The sequence below is a fragment of the Sphaeramia orbicularis genome, chromosome 1 (genome assembly GCF_902148855.1).
Source record: "Sphaeramia orbicularis chromosome 1, fSphaOr1.1, whole genome shotgun sequence".
Classification (NCBI taxonomy): domain Eukaryota; kingdom Metazoa; phylum Chordata; class Actinopteri; order Kurtiformes; family Apogonidae; genus Sphaeramia; species Sphaeramia orbicularis.
The window spans coordinates 57,308,650-57,327,637 of NC_043957.1; the positions used below are offsets into that span (position 1 = coordinate 57,308,650).

The 18,988-nt window shown below is 39.5% G+C and overlaps 1 protein-coding gene across 4 annotated transcripts in view; it reads right to left on the reverse strand.

Moving 5' to 3' along the window:
- The window catches only part of rptor (regulatory associated protein of MTOR, complex 1), a 435,324-nt gene that overhangs the window by 88,678 nt on the left and 327,658 nt on the right, over positions 1-18,988 (reverse strand). For all 4 annotated transcript variants that reach the window (XM_030142949.1, XM_030142930.1, XM_030142940.1 and 1 more), the window contains exons 23-25: positions 11,420-11,523; positions 7,981-8,158; positions 7,629-7,739 (exon numbers count right to left, since the gene is read on the reverse strand). In XM_030142949.1, coding sequence (XP_029998809.1) covers positions 7,629-7,739; positions 7,981-8,158; positions 11,420-11,523 — 393 coding nt within the window. The remainder of the gene's footprint in view (positions 1-7,628; positions 7,740-7,980; positions 8,159-11,419; positions 11,524-18,988) is intronic.

The following is an 18,988-nucleotide window of genomic DNA, read 5'->3' on the forward strand; positions in this document are numbered from 1 at the left end:
GGAGCAGGCGGACGTGGTGTATGATATTCTGTTCATGCTTTCTTTTCTTATATTCATCATTTAATAGGTCTTATGTATTTTATTTTATTGTAGTTTTGTTTGTTTATTTGTTTCTTTTCTCTCTCTTCTGCCCAGTTGTACTCAGTTCTGGTTGTAGTTATTGTTTCCATTATAATTATCACCATGGTTGGTACTGTTTGTATTGTTGATACTTTCTTGTGAGTGTCTTCGCCACTTTCTTCTTTCTTGCCCCCCCCCCCCCCCCCCCCCCCCCCATGTCAGGTCCAGCATTGAAATGTGGTTCAACAAAACTCATAATAAACACAGTAGAATATCAGGGGGAGCTTCATATACTTTATGAAGTTCCCCCTGGCAAAGCAAATTTGTTCAGCACCAAAAGGAACCAGATTACCAATCTGCTGTTAGGATGGGGGACAAGACAAGTTAGGAATAAAAGAAAAGAAAAAAAAAAAAGAAAGGAGAATACGCAGCAGTACCACCGGGAACCGTGGAGGCAGTGTTAAGGTTTGAAGAGAATAACTTCCAGAAATAGCAGCACTTTTCAAAGAATGACTGCGTGACAACATACGACAACTACCAAGGTTATACCAGTTCTGGATTTTTCATTCTAGTTTAGTTTTATTTAGTTCTGACTTTTTTTTCTCTAATTCAGTTAGTTTGAATTTGTTTTTAGAACAGGTTTGCTAGTTTTTATTAGTTTTTATTTTCTAAATGCTTAGTTTTAGTTTAGTTTTAGTTTTTTTTATATCTTTTCTCCTCTTCACCGTCGTATTCAAATAAATCCCAGACAGGACTCTGCTGCTTTCTCCCAACTTAAGTCTCCATGTTTCCAGGTAGAGTGGTGTGTGTTTTTTAATTGAATGTATGTCCACAGCTTCGGTTTAGTCAGGATCCCATTCATCCTTTTTTCGTTAAAAGCAGACATTAGGTTAGCTCTAATCTTATTAATGCTACATGAAAGGTTGCTGTGAAATACATATTGAAGTTGTGCTTCTGCAAAGACAGCTCTGACCTCTGCTGCCCAAGGGGACCTTGTCTCACCCCAGCCAAATACTTTTTTTGGTTATTCGATTATCTGGTATTTTAATAATTTGATTCCATAATCTAACCATTTCACATTTTCTTTGAACTGCACCAGGAACCCAACCCATGTCCCCCTGCGCTGCCAAAACTGGGACAAACTATGTATTGTGATTGTCTCTGTCAACTCACCATATATTCTTATTAATATTCGTTTTTTTTTTTTCAATCCAGTACCAGAAATTTCAGGCGACCCCATTTAAATTCCAGGCGACCTCACATGGGGTCCTGACCCTGAGGTTGAAAAACACTGCTTTAATCAGTAGCACTGGAAGTGAACGATATCTATTTTATCATGTAGTATTTGGAATGTTTGTCCCTGTCAGCTGTGTGTGTGTGTGTGTGTGTGTGTGTGTGTGTGTAACCTCTGGAGGTTCTGTCGTTCTTACACACTCTAGCTGCTGTGGACATCTTTTTAATCACAATCTCATTCATATGAAAAGATTTTTCAATGTCCTTGCTCCTCACTCGCTTAAAAACTGAACACACACACACACACACACACACACTTTGCTGTTGTGCTGCTGACACAGTGATATGATAACCTGTGTGCAGAGTTTGAGGCGTACTCCCACCCACCCGGCTTTGTAATGGAGTGGAGTTTTATGGCAGCACTCAAAATTTTGCCAACACAGCGTTCTGATTTGCGCTACGGCAGAAGCCCTCTCCTCGTCTGCCTGCTCTACGCTCACTCTTTACTCTTCGCATCTAATCATCTCTGTGCTTTTTATCCTTTTTTGTTGCCACTTTTGGCTCAGTCTTCTGGTCATTCGCTCCATTGTGGCATCATGCTCTTTACAGTTTGATCTCCTGTTTTTCTTTCTTGTTTCTCTCTCTTTTCCACCTCTATCTGCCCCTCAGAGTCCACTCTGTTTCAAACATTTGACTTTCATCAGTTCATTAGCAAGGTTATTATCGTTAACAAAAACTAACGAAATGACAAAAACTAGAATTGAAATAATATTTTCGTTAACTGAAATAAATAAAAACTAGAATTAAAAGAAAAAAAATGATAACTAACTGAAACTGTATTGTGTGTTTACAAAACTAACTAGAAGCACTCGGAGAGCGCAGACCTCCGCCAAGGCTGATCAGTGACCCCCCCCCCCCCCCCCCCCCCCCGTGGGCCCCCCCCACCCCCGATCACCACCAAAATTTAATAATTTCTTCCTTATCCCACTTCCCACAAACCCTGAAAATTTCATCCAAATCTGTCCATAACTTTTTGAGTTATGTTGCACACTAACGGACAGACAAACAAACAGACAGACAAACAAACAAACAAACAAACAAACCCTGGCAAAAACATAACCTCCTTGGCAGAGGTAACTAAAGCGTATAAAAATTAGCGATAAAATTCCCTTTGTTTTCGTCTTTGTCAATGTTGGATTGATATGAAATCGATTTATTTCCCTAAAGCAATTTTAGCTGCTGGCACCATACGATATTTAAGGGTCCGTCACTTCTCGTCACTTGTGGTTTCCAGTCGTCTTTTCACCCCCACTCTACCTGGAAACATGCAGACTAAAGCTGGGAGAAAGCAGCAGAGTCCTGTCTGGGATTTATTTGAATTCAACGGCAAAGAAGATAAAAGATATGAAAAAAAACTAAAACTGAACTAAAACTAAGCATTTAGAAAATAACAAACACTAATAAAAACTAGCAAACCTGCTCTAAAAACGAATTAAAACTAACTGAATTAGAGAAAAAAAAGTCAAAACTAAATAAAACTAACCTATAATGAAAAATCCAAAACTATTAGAACCTTGTTCATTAGATCTTATACATGTAAACTTTACTCTACTTTTTGTCCCAAAATGTGTTCCTGCTGTAAATATTTTGGCTAAAATCTACTTCTTACTAAGCTCTCTTCCTGTATCAGACACTTTGGGCCTGATCTACAAAAGGTTTGCACATGTAAAAATATGTGCAAACTTGACTGTGCACACAAAAACATGAAGCGTATCTACTAACAGGATGTACCGCTTCTCTGAAATGGGCAAAATAGCTTGTGCAACCCATTAGCATGTCTGCCTTGATGAATATGCAAAATGGGTGTTTCTGACAGAATGTGCAAAATTACTGGGAGGACTAAATGCAAATATTTATTTAGCAGAATGTGATTGACCAGTCCTGAAACTGGTAGTGGTGGCTGATTTTGCATCTATATTTATGTCGTCTTAAAGGCAGGTTTGAACTGGAACAGCTTCACCCAAAACTGTCTGCAGTTGTGTCGAGGAGGCGGGGCATAGACGTAACCGAAGGCAACACAGAGAATCAATCTGCTCTGATCAGAGCAACATATATAGAATGACCCAAGAAAAAATAATGCAGACGTATGTCCTACCCACAATGCCATTAGAGGACTTCTAGATCAGGGGTCTCAAACTCATTTTCTTTCAGGTTCCACATTCAGCCCAATTTGATCTCCAGTGGGCTGGACCAGTAAAATATTAACATAATAACCTATAAATAAATGACAACTCCAAATTTTTGTCTTTGTTTTAGGGCAAAAAAACCCAATTAAATTATGAAAATACTTACTTTTATAAACTACCCCCCCCCCCCCCAAAAAAAAGTGAATAACCTGAAAAAAACTGAATTTTAAATTTAAAAAATTAAGAAAATGTATTGCAATTTTAACAATATTCATCCTCAATTTATCATTTCTACATGTGCATTATGGATCGGATCTACAAAGACACTAAACACTGAGGAACAGGCAGAAAATAGTTAAAATTGTGCTTAATTTTCTTTAGACATTTCAGGTTGTTCATATTTGTTCAGGTTATTCACATTTTATTGTTTCAGAATAGTTTGTAAATGTAAAGATTTCCATAATTTAATTTTATTTTTGCACTAAAACAAAGAAAAAAAAAGTTGAAGTATGTATTATTTATAGGCATAATGTAGTATTATTTTTCTCACATCAAAGCAAGACGAAAATATGGAGTCATTTTTCGTAGGTTATTATGCTGGTATTTGACTGTAGATCATATTGGTCTGTATGTGGAACCTAAATTAAAATGAGTTCCACAGCCTTGACTGTGGAATTTTTGTACTTTGTAAATTCATTCCACGGGCCGCATTGGAACCGCATGTTTGAGAGTCCTGTTCTAGATGAACCAGGGGATGATCTGGGTCCAGTCACAGGAGGAGTCATGCAGTACCTTCTATGACTCAACTCCTCCACCGGTACATTTCCGTTTATCTGGATCATTCCAGTCACTGTTCACATTAGTGCTGGCGTATCCCAGAGCAGTTTTTACAGCTGACCGTCTCCATGACGACAACCAGTAGCGCACGCAAAATCCTCATTTAAATAGGGCGGTCTCCAAGACTTTGACCTGTTGTCGTTTGCGCAGGAAATCTGAGTTGATCACAGTGACGCAAATCAATAGCACGTACCTTTTTTAGAGCGAGCAAGTACGTTCGTGCCCGTTATTTGTGATCTTAGTAAATCAGGCCCTTTGTCTCTCATGCATGCACACATTTCTAATACGCTCTCCCTAACGTTTCTTTTACTCCACTAACTTTCTTCTCTCTTTCACCTTGATGTTGCCTCTTAAAAGAATCCCCCTCTTGTTCGATTAACCTCAAAATGTGCTGACGTTCTGTGTTTCATCCCCTTTTTTCTGTGGAAAGGGATGGTGTCTTTGGGTGTTTAAACAGATGAAAGCTTGATCTAATATTCCAAATATCTGCAGTGTGCACTGTAAAAACACATCTTTGAATCTTAAATTATACTCAGGAGGATGTTACTTACTTGACCTCACAGAGCTCAATTACTCAACAGTTCCATCTTGTTCAAGCTGCAGGCACATTGTCACCCTGTGACTGGTCCCTATACTGCAGTTTTCCACAGGCCTTCCTTATCTTCACTCATTCATCCATAGAGTTCATGTCCTCACATGGCCCTGTCCCCCTCAAAGCCACTGGAACATTCATAATGATAAATGTACACCTACAACACAACACTTCACTTAAACATATAAGGGGAAAATGGAAAATTACCTGTTGTTAAAGCACTTCTTTGTTGCTTAGCAACCACTTTAAGGTGATGTACAAGAAATTGATGTCTTGCAGAGAAATAAATAATAAATGAAATGAATAATAAATTAACATTTGATTCTGAAATAACTGATTTAAAGAGAAGAATTTCCTGATCTTTCTTTTTAATGCTACAATATGTAACCTATGTTTCATTAAAGCACCAGGCGAGCTCTATGTTTATAAAATAAAATAATATTTACATATAATCATTACAAAACAAAACACTGTGGGATATAGTTCAGTGCAAAAACAAGATACCCCACATAGATACCACACAGTCTGACTGACATGCACAGGGTTTCCTCTTCTTCCTCTTCTTTCAGTTGCAGGGGTGGACTTAAGTGTACCTAAAGTACATGACAATCATTTTTATTATACTAGGTATATTTTTATTTTACTTTTTTAAATTCATAAATGTGTTGCTTTAAAACATTTAAATTAATGTATTTGCCTTTTTGGCTTGGATTAAAAAAAATCTCATCCAATATGACAGTAAAACATTTGAAGTTCTGTTATTTTCTGCTCCACCTGTTCTGCAGCCATGACACGGCTCCTTATCACTCTGTCTTTCACTGCTGCCATAATTCATGTAACTTCTAAAACGAGTTCAGCTGTTACTTGAGAAATCAAGTGACCAAAATGTTAATCTACTACTGATCAGGTTCAATGAAATGAACAAACTTTTACAGCACTAGCGAGCACACTAGTTTTTAGAGGAGGGCTTGTACAGTAAAAGACAGAAGTACTTTACAGTGTTAACTGACAACTTTGATGAAGCTTTAAGATCATGGTTAAAGAACATTTTAAATTTGGTCTCCGCATTTTACCCATCTTAATACCCACAGCACGTAGCATTAGCATGAACTGTTATCATCAGAACCTAGCACTCAGGGACCAACTCCGATTGTCACTGGTACCTTGCTCAAGGGAAAGACTGAACCCGTGTGTATCTGTTTTTGATGGTGGGGGAAACCAGAGGGTGTGGAGGAAACCTGCAGCTGTAAGCATAAGTTCTACCCATCATGTCACTATGCAGCTTCTAGATTCAGAAACTAAAAGAAGCTAAAAACTTGACAAATGTAATGCACAGCTAAAACATAGTTAATAGTACTTTATTTCTGACACTGATATAATTTTAATAATAATAACAGATCCACTGTATGCGTTCATAGAAAAGCACTACATAAATCTAATCCATCATTATTATTATTATTATTATTCATTAAAGGGGCAGGAGACTTTCGAGACCAATTTTTTTATAAAATCCATCAAACCTCAGTCATATCCTCAGTATCACAAATCTGTAAGTCTTTCTGTGATTACTCACCCGAAATTCCTGCATTACAGTGAACAGTTTCTTAGTGCCATCCACCAGAAACAAACCATTTGTTTACAAACAGAGTCGGGAGGGAACTCAGACGTCTTTGGAATTTGGTCGCGATGTGCACGGTGGGAAAGGGAGGTCCGTGCAGCCACCTGACAGTGGCAGCGCAACCATATGATACTGTATGGATGAAACAAACACAACACGGAAACGGCTGAAATGTGGAAACAGCTGCAGGAATATGCATAGAGGGAAGAAAGCTCCTGCCGTTTCTGCGTCGTGTCTGTAGCAGCTGCTGCTGTCAGGTGGCTGCACGAACCGGCGTTTCCTACAACGCACTTTGCGACAAAACTGGGGGCAGCCGTGGCTCAGATGGTAGAGTGGTTATCCAATAACCAAAGGGTTGGCGGTTCAAATCCCGCTCTGTCCTTGTCAGTCTGTTGTGTCCTTGGGCAAGACACCTCACCCTCCTTGCCTCCAGTGTCACTCACACTGGTGTACGAATGAGTGTGAATGTTCGGTGGTGGAGGGGCCGTAGGTGCAAACTGGCAGCCACGCTTCTGTCAGTCTGCCCCAGGGCAGCTGTGGATACAAATGTAGTTTACCACCACCAGAGTGAGAATGTGTGAGTGAATGAATAATGGGTCAATAATGTAAAGTGCTTTGAGTGACCAAAAAAAGCGCTATTTAAATCTAATCCATTATTATTATTATGATTAAAATTCCGAAGATGCCTGAGTTCCCTCCCGACTCTGTTTGTAAACACATGGTTTGTTTCTGGTGGATGGAACTAAGAAACTGTTCACTGCAATGCAAGAGATTCAGGTGAGTAATGACAGACAGACGAACAGATTCATGATACTGAGGATATGACTGAGGTTTGACAGATTTGATGAAAAATTGGTCACGAAAGTCTCCCGCACCTTTAATGAATGCTCTGATGTTTGTTAAATCTATCTGTATGTGTTCTTTCATCACACTGGTGTTGTCACATTTCTCCACTTGAGTCCATTGTTTCAAATTAAAAGCCTCTGCATGTGATGTGATCCTATGAAACAGTATTTCCTACAGTTCTGAAGCAGCAGCAGCAGCTTCTGCAGAATGTGCATCAAGCTGTGACTGAGAAGAAATGTTGAGTCCAGGACATTACCTTCATGACAGGCTGAGCAAAATATTTGGCGCTCCAATCACACAGGCCCGTCTGTAGGGCGGGACTGATGTAGTTCCTGTGACCCCCCGGCTCGTCCCCATCTTCAGTTGCCTGAACATGATGTTACACAGAGAGTTAAGTTAGTTTAGGTTTATTTGGAGCACATAGAATCATCAGATAACAAAGAACCAATCAACATGATCAAACTAAATTTTTCAGTGAAAAGTGGGAGTGGGAAGAAGCCGTATAAAGAGGATTCACAACTTAGTCACAGAGGGACCACCTTACAGCGCTGTCGAATAAATGTGTGTGTTTTCATGTCCCACATGCATACAGTAGGGTCTGGGTTTACCTGCTCTGGGCCCTTGTCAAACATTTTGCGAGACCGGGGGAACTGGTGGGAGTGAGGTGGCTGTCCTCCCAGTGTGGGGGTGTACGGTGGGCGCGTGGGCGGCTGCTCTCTGGCCGGGGGTTTGGGCACCTCATTGGTCAGACTGGAGCTGCTGGTGCTGGGCATCGGAGGAGACCCGCTGCAAGAACATGGGAGGACACTGAAACATTTGTACGATCACTCAGAACCCATTCATTCATATGTACCGTTCGGCCATTTTAACTGCAGCCAAACGACAACATGTTTTTACAGTCTTTGCCAGTCTGTTAACAGTCCAACATCCATTTGGACAATTTCTCAGGACTTTTTATGTGCGAAGTCCTCACAGAGACTACAGATGATTACATTTTGTCCATTCCAGATCAAAGGTGAAGGTCAGGAAAAATTCCCATAATTGGCACTTGAGGCAAAATGACAAAAAATATAATCAAAAGGAAACTCCATCTGATTTCTTCTTTTATCACATATACGTATACTGTTAAGATCTAGACCAGGGGTAGTCAACCTGTGGCTCTGGAGCCTCATGCATCTCTTCATCCTCCTTATAGTAGCTCCTCCCTTTACTGCAGTCAGTCCAGCCACCATTCTCCTCTGCATGGTCAATCCAGCTGCTAGCATTTTTCTTGTGCTCTACTCATTCGACAGTTACAGTAGATGAGCTGCATGGAGCGAATGTGCCTTCGGGAACACCAAAGTAAGGGCTCATTTCTGCGCTACGTTAAAGACACAGACAGACAGAGGGTTCTGTCCGTCCTTTGTATATTCACTCACGTAATTCTGTCCGTTTTTCGGGAGCTTGCGGATGTGAACCCAGATGGAGAACATGGAGCAGTACAACTGGGAACAGTGGAGGCAGTGTTGAGTTTGGAAGAGAATCATTTCCATAAAGAGTGATACTTTTCATAGAGCGACTGTATGAGTATGAGTACTGTGTACTTTTGGGGTAATCCTACAACAGATTCCCTTCCAAGCTACAGAAGTGTGTTTTTTCATCTGAAATAGGCTTTAAGACTAAATTCAATGATGAATAAAATTGTTTTTTCTAATAAGTACCACATGAATTTGGTGTATTTGGTATTAGTACTTCATACAGGGGTTGGACAAAATAATGGAAACACCTTCACCTCAAGATGATAATGCCCCAATCCATACAGCTAGAATTGTTCAAGAATGGCATGAGGAACATTCTAATGAAGTTGAGCATCTCGTATGGCCGACACAGTCCCCAGACCTCAACATTATTGAGCATTTATGGCCAGTTTTAGAGATTCAAGGAAGACGTCGATTTCCACCGCCATCGTCTCTAAAAGAGTTGGAGGGTATTCTAACTGAAGAATGGCTTAAAATTCCTTTGGAAACAATTCACAAGTTGTATGAATCAATACCTCGGAGAATTGAGGCTGTAATTGCTGCAAAAGGCGGACCTACACCATATTAAATTATATTTTGTTGATTTTTTAAGGTGTTCCCATTATTTTGTCCAACCCCTGTATACTATTAGCACAAATACTATGAACTACTTTTACTGTGTACTTTTGGAGTAATCATACTCAAAAATCCCTTCCAAGCTTCAAAAGTTTGTTTTTTCATCTGAAATAGGCTTTAAGACTAAATTCAATGATGAATAAAATTAATTTTTCCAATAAGTACCTCATGAATTTAGTATTTTTGGCATTAGTCCTTCATATACTATTAGCATAAATACTATGAAATACTTTTACTGTGTACTTTGGAGTAATCATACTCCAGATTCCCTTCCAAGCTACAAAAGTGTTTGTTTTCATCTGAAATAGGCTTTAAGACCAAATTTAAATATTAATAAAATTATGATTTCCAAAAAGTACCTCATGAATTTGGTATATTTGGTATTAATACTTCAAATACTATTAGCACAAATACTATGAACTACTTTTACTGTGTACTTTTAGAGTAATCATACTCCAGAATCCATTCCACACTGCACTTCTGTTTGTTGTATTCAGTGGTTGTAACAGCTAAAATGTAAAAAAAAGCTTAAAACTTTTGAAAGTTTATAAGCTCTGTTATTTTTTGCGGCTCCAGACTATTGTTTTTTTGGTGGAAGAGGGGGCAAAATGGCTCTGACTGATAATAAAGGTTGCAGAGCCCTGGACTAGTGCCATAAAATGTGTGATCTTTACAAGTCGAAGAGTTTGCCTTGAGTTCGATCTGACATGTCTGCTCCCACTGTTATAAACATGCAGTTCTCTCAGTTATAAAGAACCTACAACTGGAGACTGACCTTTGACCTCTGACCACTTACATCTAATCAGTCCATCCTTGAGTCCAAGTGACTGCTTGTGTCACTTAGGAAATTATTTGCCCTCGGATTTCCTAGTGTGTTCTATTCATTAAAATACATTAGCTGATGTCACAGTGATTTTGACCAAAATAGTTTTATTTAATTCTAAATTCCAAGTGAACGTTTGTACCAAAATTTGCAATACCGTCCTGAGACCCAGGAAAGTAAAAGTTTTGGCTTTTGTGCATTAAATAATTGTTGTGATTGGAAACAGCATAATGCAACAGTTTTCAGACCCTTTTTTTTTTTTTTTTTTTTACTGGACAGCATTTTTTTGGGGTGTTTTTTTTTTTTTTTTAAGTAAAGCTTTGGATCTCTAAAATAAATGCATTGTTGGGTCTCAATAGGATATAGTGTTAAGTCATTCCTGAGATATCATGTTTTCAGTTCAGTTCCATCAGTTTCATTCAGTCTCTATTGAAATTTTTCCACAATTAATGCAAACAATAATCAACAAGAAGCCACAAATCACACAAAACAGTACTGACTAAGAGAGTGTAAACTGAAGCTATGGTTGATTACATCTACGTGTCTCAAATCTTCTTATACAGATATTCAAAAAAGATTATGTTCACACATTTTTTTCAGTTATCAACTAAGGTATCTTTGGACCACTGTCTTCCAGAATGCAGCTCTTTTCTGAAGATGGAATGTTGTTGTGGAGAATTTCATTGTCTCGGTGCAGGTTTGTGCTCTCTGAGTTCGTTCTAATAAATAAAATCTAATGTTTTGGATTCAGCGAGTTCTGTCTCCTTTATTTATTCTTTATCATTTTGAGTTCTGTCTCCTTTAACTCATGTTCTTGGTTTGAATGAATCCCCATTACTAACTACAATTTGTTCCCAGCTTTGAGCCAGCCAGGGAAACTTGTCAAAATTCTTGAAAAATAGATGATGCACCTTAAGGCGCTCACCCTGGAAACAGCACAATTTTCACAAAACTGAGCACTAACGCCCACTATTTTGTTTGTACTTTATGACATGTTTTTTTTTTTTTTCTGTTTTGCTAGAAGGAAGGCTGCTGCATGAGCTGTGTTCCTAAATTCTAAATAAGACTTTCGTGTGACACCGTCTTGCTCACCCAGCTTGGTGGATGTGCGTGCCCTTGCTGGTGGGGCTTGCAGGGGCTGACTGGGTGAGAGATCCAGAGTCCAGGATCCTCTGCGGTCGAGCATTCATCGTTGCCTGCGTAGACAGAAAAAAAGAAACATTATCAAAGCTGTTTCATAAAGCCCAGACCAGACCAAAGATTAGTGAGAAGACAACTGTTTGAGAAGTTCTGGTGAAACAAGCAAGTTCAGAGCAAATACAGTAAGACGAGCTGGGATTGTTGTGCTTGCACTCTAACTGCTAAATTATCAGGCTTGTTTTTAAATTTTTAGCAACTTAAAATATTAACAAGGGCAGTGGTAATGAACTTAGAGCTACAGCTATCGATTATTTTTGTAATCGCTCAATCTATCAATTATTACCTCCGCCAAGGAGGTTATGTTTTTGCCAGGGCTGGTTTATTTGTTTGTTACCTCCACCAAGGAACGGCGGAGGTTATGTTTTCATCAGGGTTTGTTTGTTGGTTATTTAGCAAGATAACTCAAAAAGTTATGGACAGATTTTGATGAAATTTTCAGGAAATGTTGATACTGGCACAAGGAACAAATGATTAAATTTTGGTGGTGATTGGGGGGGGGGGGGCTGATCTGCCTTGGTGGAGGTCTGCACTCTCTGAGAGCTTTTCTAGTTTTCTTTGAATCAATTTATTCAACGATCTGAATAGGCAAAAAAAAAAGGTAATACAGTCTACTCTCATTATACCGCCAACTTCCGTTCACGGCCAAATTGGCGGTATCGCGAAAATGGCGTTACAACGGGTTGCGTCCATAATGTGCATGTCTTTACTATATGATGTCTATGCTGCCTCCGTTAACCCGTTCTAATTGCGTTTCTAAATAAATCTTGATTCTGTTATGTTGTAAGGGATCATTTAAAGTGGGGAAACATTTTAAGCATTATTATACCGTGTCGGGAAATGACACCCCATCATCTTGAGGCTTTGGCTTAATCCCACGTCCTCTTCCCGACATCCTGACCTACTGAGTGTTCTGCGATAAATGAACGGTGGCCGTTCCGTAGACCTACTCGTAGCTTGTCGCGATCAGCGTCTGGCGCGTTTGTTTCAGTGCAATGTTAAAATTTATGTGTACTCGATGGCAATCACACTGGCGGTATAACGGTCGGGAAATCAGTGGTATAAGTGTTGTTTGTGCATGGAACTGGGCTGGCGGATGGCGATAGGCGGAAATGGCGGTAGCTAATGGAATAATGCATTGGGGATTTTTGTGCAATGGTTTTGGTCGGCGGTGAGCGAAAATGGCGGTATAACGGCGGGCGGTTTAACGAGAGTAGACTGTAATGTGAAAAAGACATCCAAAAATGACAAATTATCCTTTATTCCTGAACCAGCTGAAACAACAACCACAAAAAGTATAAAAGTAAAAGGATATATAAACAAGAAAAGCCCTCGGAGAGTGCGAACCTCCGCCAAGGCAGATCAGCCCCCCCCCCCCCCCCGATCACCACCAAAATTTAATCATTTGTTCCTTGTGCCAGTATCAACATTTCTTGAAATTTTCATCCAAATCCATCCATAACTTTTTGAGTTATCTTGCACACGGACAGACAAACAGACAAACCAACGCCGACAAAAACATAACCTCCTTGGCGCAGGTAATGAAGTTTGTGTGAAAGATTAAAGGTTTAAAGGAGTAAGTGATGGTTCCAATGCAGAAAAGTGAGCACATAGACATTTTCGGCCTTTTTGTACTCGTCTCCTCTGAGCCACGCTCCGTGTTGTTTGTGTTGATCCTGGCGTCACGTGTGAAACAACAGAGGAACCAATGTTTAGCGGCAGCGAAATTAGCGAAGCAAAAATTCAAGAAAATTGTAATCGAAACTGTTTTTAATTGATTCGAGTTGATTAATCGATCAAGCTTCTGCCCCCTTTACCTGTGATGTTCTAAAACAGTTCTGTCTAAATTTGAACCTTTGGTCTGAACTGGGTTTGAGACAAATGCAGGTGGAAATTAAGAAAAGACAAAGAAGAAGAATGACACGAGCTGTGTGGATATTTGAGACACGCCTGAGCACAGTTCACAATTAGAGGCGAAACCTAAGAGGTAGATAATGGTCCATGAAAAAGTGCTGCACTTTACAAAGTTTGCCTAAATCTCCAGAACTATATCTCATTAGGCAGAGCAGGTAATATAACCTCTTCATTGTGAATTGTCTAATGGCTGCTCACAAGGGAGGGGTAAACCTAATAAAGACAATACAGGCAAAGCATGGCTGATGAATAGCAGAACTGTTGTTTACTAAAGCCTGGTAGAGAGAGAAACTCTGCATCGTAAATCTAGTTAACATAGAAAAAACACATTTTACTACCTGGCTTTGCCTTTGATTTCATTACTATGCTAATTACAAAATGGTGGCAAGTATATTTTGTTTGTGTCTAAAAGACTGAGGGGAAAGGGAGAAAACTTTGTAAAGCGAAGTTTACACATAAAACCTCCTGCATCCTCGACAGTGAAGACATCACTTACTCTGGCTTGCTATTAGCGTTTCATAAAGAGCTGATGGGAAATTAAACAAAAACAAATCAAAAGGGTTATTATGGAAATATCTCGGTGGCTAATCTATGAAAGCAGAGACAGATCAACATGATGCACATTAAAATACATAAGAATCCATTATTTTAATAAAATAATAAGACATACACATTAAATACAAGGCAGGTAAACAACTGGAGGAAATGAGTCTGACAAACTGGGAGCAGGATCGTATGCAGATGATGACTGGCAGCCAAAATGTGTAAACGGCAGTTATTATGAGCTGAAAGGGGACGTTTATAATAGCATAAATGAGCTCAGCGCTGCAGCGCTTTGATCCGGGTGGAACTCATTAGAGAGTTAGGAGGTTGCAGCGAAGTGCAGATGTACACAAACAGCGCCAAAATACAAGACACTTGAGGAGGCAGCAGGCTGGATGAGAGCTGGACTGTCCTCTGCCTAATACTGACGGGAAGTTCTCCAAAAGGTTTTATTTTCAGCTTAATGAAAAAACTTCATGCTAGGCGTCTTTCACCTGATACGCATGTGCATTCTTAAGTTAACAGCTCATCGGCTGCCCGTTACACAACGCTTTCATGGATTATTCATCAACATTTGCTGATCGTCAACAGGGGGTAAACAAACATCATCATAACGCAGTAAACTACAAGCCTTATCTGCTGACACGTTTTTTTTTCTTTTTCCAGGAAATGTGATATGCAAAAGTCACGCATTTAGTCTGAAATGAGTGTAATTGGTTCAAGCAGCTCGGAAAAAAGAAAACAGCTTGCTCTCCATTTTCAACCTACTTGCCCTCCCTTCCTCAATCATTAATTGGCTGGAAAGTGAGTCATCTGAGCAAACAAATTAGTTTGTGTACACAGACCATGCTATTAGCGAGAGCTGTGGTAGACTACTGGCACGGAAGCAGATGACGACTCAGGAAAAAAACACGCTGAACATGCCTGTTTAATAATTCAAGGTGCAACTAAAACGCTCAGCTACCAAAGCACATGATCTGATGATGGGATGGAGGTGATGAAGGTGAGAGTGACTGGTCAAGGCTGAGATCAAGATGATGAGGAGGAAAGATTCAGTTGGGGGAGAAGAGTGAGCGTAAGGTTAGTTCTAGGGATGGGAATCGAGAACCGGTTCTTTTTGAGAGTAGCTAGTAGCTCGATTCCTTAGAATCGTTTGCCTGCCTGCTTAACGATTCTGCTTCTTGATTCCACCTTCATTGCACATGCGCAATGACGTCACACGTACGCTGCATTGTTTTGGTCAGAACGTAGCCAACATAGGGTTGAGGCAGAAACAGGCTAAACAGACGACACCAGGTCCACTGGAACACTGTCAAAGCTTCCATTTCTTCTAAAGGGTGGAATCCCTCCAATCTGCTCAAACATTTGTCCACAGCAAGGGATTCATTTGATTTGCTACTTAGCAGCACTTGTGAATCTAGCGGCAGAGTGAACACCAGGCCGTCATCTGGGTCCAGTTCTGGTTCCGGTGCGGGCAACAAACGTCGTACCCCCTCAAATACAAATTTCTGAAGGTAGGGGAAAGGAAATGAGGAGCACAACAACAAGAGACGGGCAGAGTCAAACTGGTTCCATGTAGTGGAAATGCAGCATCACAGGAATTAGTAAAACATCTTTAGTTTCACTTTCACTGTACACCCCCCCACCCCACCCCCCCAAACCAGGCCCGGCATTATCTGTTACTATTATTTGTACATATTGTATATGTTCTATTTTCTGTGCAGATGGAAATATAGAAGACAGTTAATGCAAACACACCCGTTTGTACTCTTTTATCTCTTCACCCAATGAAAATCGATAAGAGAATCGGATCGATAGGCAAAATCGACAATGGAATCAGAATCGTTAAACTCTTATTGATTCCCATCCCTAGTTAGTTCAGTTCAGTGGGTGATATTTAGGCCCAGGTCAGAATGGGATTAAAATGTGTCCTTCGTATTTTGGTGTTTCCATTGACAATTTCCAATGTGAAATGTTGAGATGCACATTAAAGTAGAAAAGCACTTGGAGAGCGCAGACCTCCGCCAAGGAAGATCAGCCTTGTCGGATTGATATGAAATCAATTTATTTCCCTCAAGCAATTTTATCTCCTGGCACCATATGATATTTAACGGTCCGTCACTTGTGGTCACTTGTCGTTGAGAGTCAGCTTTTTGTCCCCAGTCTACCTGGAAACATGGAGACTAAAGCTGGGAGAAAGCAGCAGAGTCCTGTCTGGGATTTATTTGAATTTGATGGCGAGGAGGGGAAAAGATATAAAAAAATAAAACTAAACTAAAACTAAGCATTTAGAAAATAACAAAAACTAATAAAAACTAGCAAACCTGCTCTAAAAACTAATTAAAACTAACTGAATTAGAGAAAAAAAAGTCAAAACTAAATAAAACTAAACTATAATGAAAAAATCCAAAACTATTAGAACCTTACTCTTGTCGACTACACGTGGTCTGCCAGACGCACATCAGAACACACAGACAGAAATACAGGAAATGCACCAAAATACAGCCGAGTGCCGCTTGTGTGTGCAGTGATGATGCCCATGATACCAAGGCATCCTTAGAGCTGTCCTCAAAGCTAATTATGGAATTTTTGCACAATGACAACACTCACTTATTATCAAACAAAGAGAAAGGAGACTTCTGTTCATGAGCTACAGCAGACATAAATGATGACCTGCTTCTTCTGCAGATTAAAACAACTTATTCAAATGCAACAAAAACACAATGATTCGTATTTGTATGGCTTTATTCACTAATGGAAAAAATGACTGAATATTGTGTTCATATATCACTATTGTAATTAAACCCTCTTAAATCTTACACACTATGATGCCTGTTGATCCACTTTTTGAGTGAACGAGGTGCTGGTAAAAAAAAAAAGCGAGTAGGAAAACTGAGCCCTCCTGTTATGACCCTGGGTCATAATTTGTCTATTTATATGTATATATGTTTTCTGTTTAGTGTGTGTGTTCTCCCCCGTCCTGTAGGTGTGCTGTGCCCTTTTGTGTCTGTTTGTTGCAGGAAGCTGATTGGTAGAAGGTGATTGCCCAGCCCTTTAAAAATGGCCCTGGAGTTTCCATCCTCGCTCGCTCTTGCCTCCTGCCAGCTCTCAACCCTGTGTTCGTGTGTGTGACCGTCAGTCTTCGTGTGCTTCTGAAAAATTCGATTGTTTGTATTTGTCAATAGTTTTTGTTAAATTGAACCTTTTTCAGGTAGGGGAGGTCGGCTCTTTTGTTTTTCCCATTTTCTCCTGTTTTTGGTTAGGTAGTTAGGTAAGTTTTCTGTATTTTATTTCTTGCATTTATTTTGGATTAGGTAAGTTAGTTTAAACTAGAAGAGATTTTGTTTGTTGTTTTAGCCGCTCCCTCCCCTAACCCTTCCTTAGTTGTTGAACAAAATACTGATAATAAATATTGTGAATTTTAGTTTTTGACTGACGTGTGTGCTTGGGAGCTGGGAGGGGACAAAAGTTGAGCATATTATGTTCGCCCTGGTGAACCCCTAGGCCGGGGCGTAACGCCTCCTAAAGTCCTTTCAAACCGGTGCTGTCTTCTTTCCTCCTGCTACACCTCAAAATGTCTGGATGGAGCCTTTAAAGAAGAACGTTCAGCCTCATACAAAGCATTCCATTTATCCAGAGACAGATCTGTTAAAGCACATTTAATGATTTCATCAACTGCAAACCAGTTTATTTTAATTAACTGCTGACCTCACTGTCTTTGATACAGATCAATAACGTTTGACATTTAAAATCCTAATTACAAGACACTGGGTTTTGTGTGTAGACAGCACACTTGTGAACTCAGGATGAAAGTGGTTTGATTAAACTGTCTCTGATGAACTAGCACCTGCAAATAAAAAAAACAAAAAACAAAAAACAAGTGAAAAACTGAGCAGAACTTACTAAAACCCCTGCCTGGTTGCACAACACATTGCCCCTCCTACTCACTGATACCCTGCCTACCAAGGGATTAATTTAAGAGTCTTGACTTTTAATCTTTTTTTTTTTTTTAAATCAGAAATGTGTAAAAATAAATAAATAAAAAATGCAACAATTGAGAGAAAGGCACACAGTGAAGTAAATAGCTGGTTGGCAATTTGGTTAATTTAAATCACCCATAGGTGTGAATGTGAGTGATCGGTTGTTCATGTGTGTACAGAGGATCTAAAAAGTCTACACAACAACTCAGTTCTCAGATGGACTTTGTCTGACAATGACATGTTCATTCAGCTCATGTTTTAGTTCCCATGTCTTTGGTTTTCTTTTTCTTCTTTGCTGATTTATTTGTGATGATAGCCTGCAGCAGTGTTTTTCAACCTTGGGGTCAGGACCCCACATGGGGTCGCCTGGAATTCAAATGGGGTCACCTGAAATTTCTAAGAATTGATAAAAATAAAAAACTTACCAATAAAAAAATCTATGTTGAGTTGAGTCCATCCATAACACACAAACTGTGGTTGTGAACCTGCAGCACTGTGGTTCTGTTTATCTGTCAAATGTTCACTGTGGTCAGTTTCAGATGCTGCAGCTCTTTCATAATTCATAGTTTCAGTTCTTGTTTGTTCAGTATTAATTGTTCTCCTTGTAAATCACAGCTGGACTGACTGGACAGATCCTGACCAAGGAAAATAAAATTCTCCCTTTGTGCAGTAATCTACACCTGGATTTACTGCCTCCGTCCACAATAATATACATTATATAGACTAAATGTCCTCTAAAATTAACCTATATTTGCAACACAGTATAGTAAACTATTACAGGATCAAACACAAATTAATTTGAGAAAAAAAAAAAAAAAAAAAAAAAGAAAAAAGTCTGTTTTGAATGTCTGGGTTCGACAGAAATTTGTGATGTTAAAATGGGGTCACGAGCCAAAAACGGTTGAAAAACACTGGTCTATGTAAATGCCACTCAAAACATTACACAGACCACCTCTTTTGGTCAGACCAAAATCCACACTGTGGTCTGGGGGAGGTTTCACATCTGTAAATTTGGCTTGGATCAAAC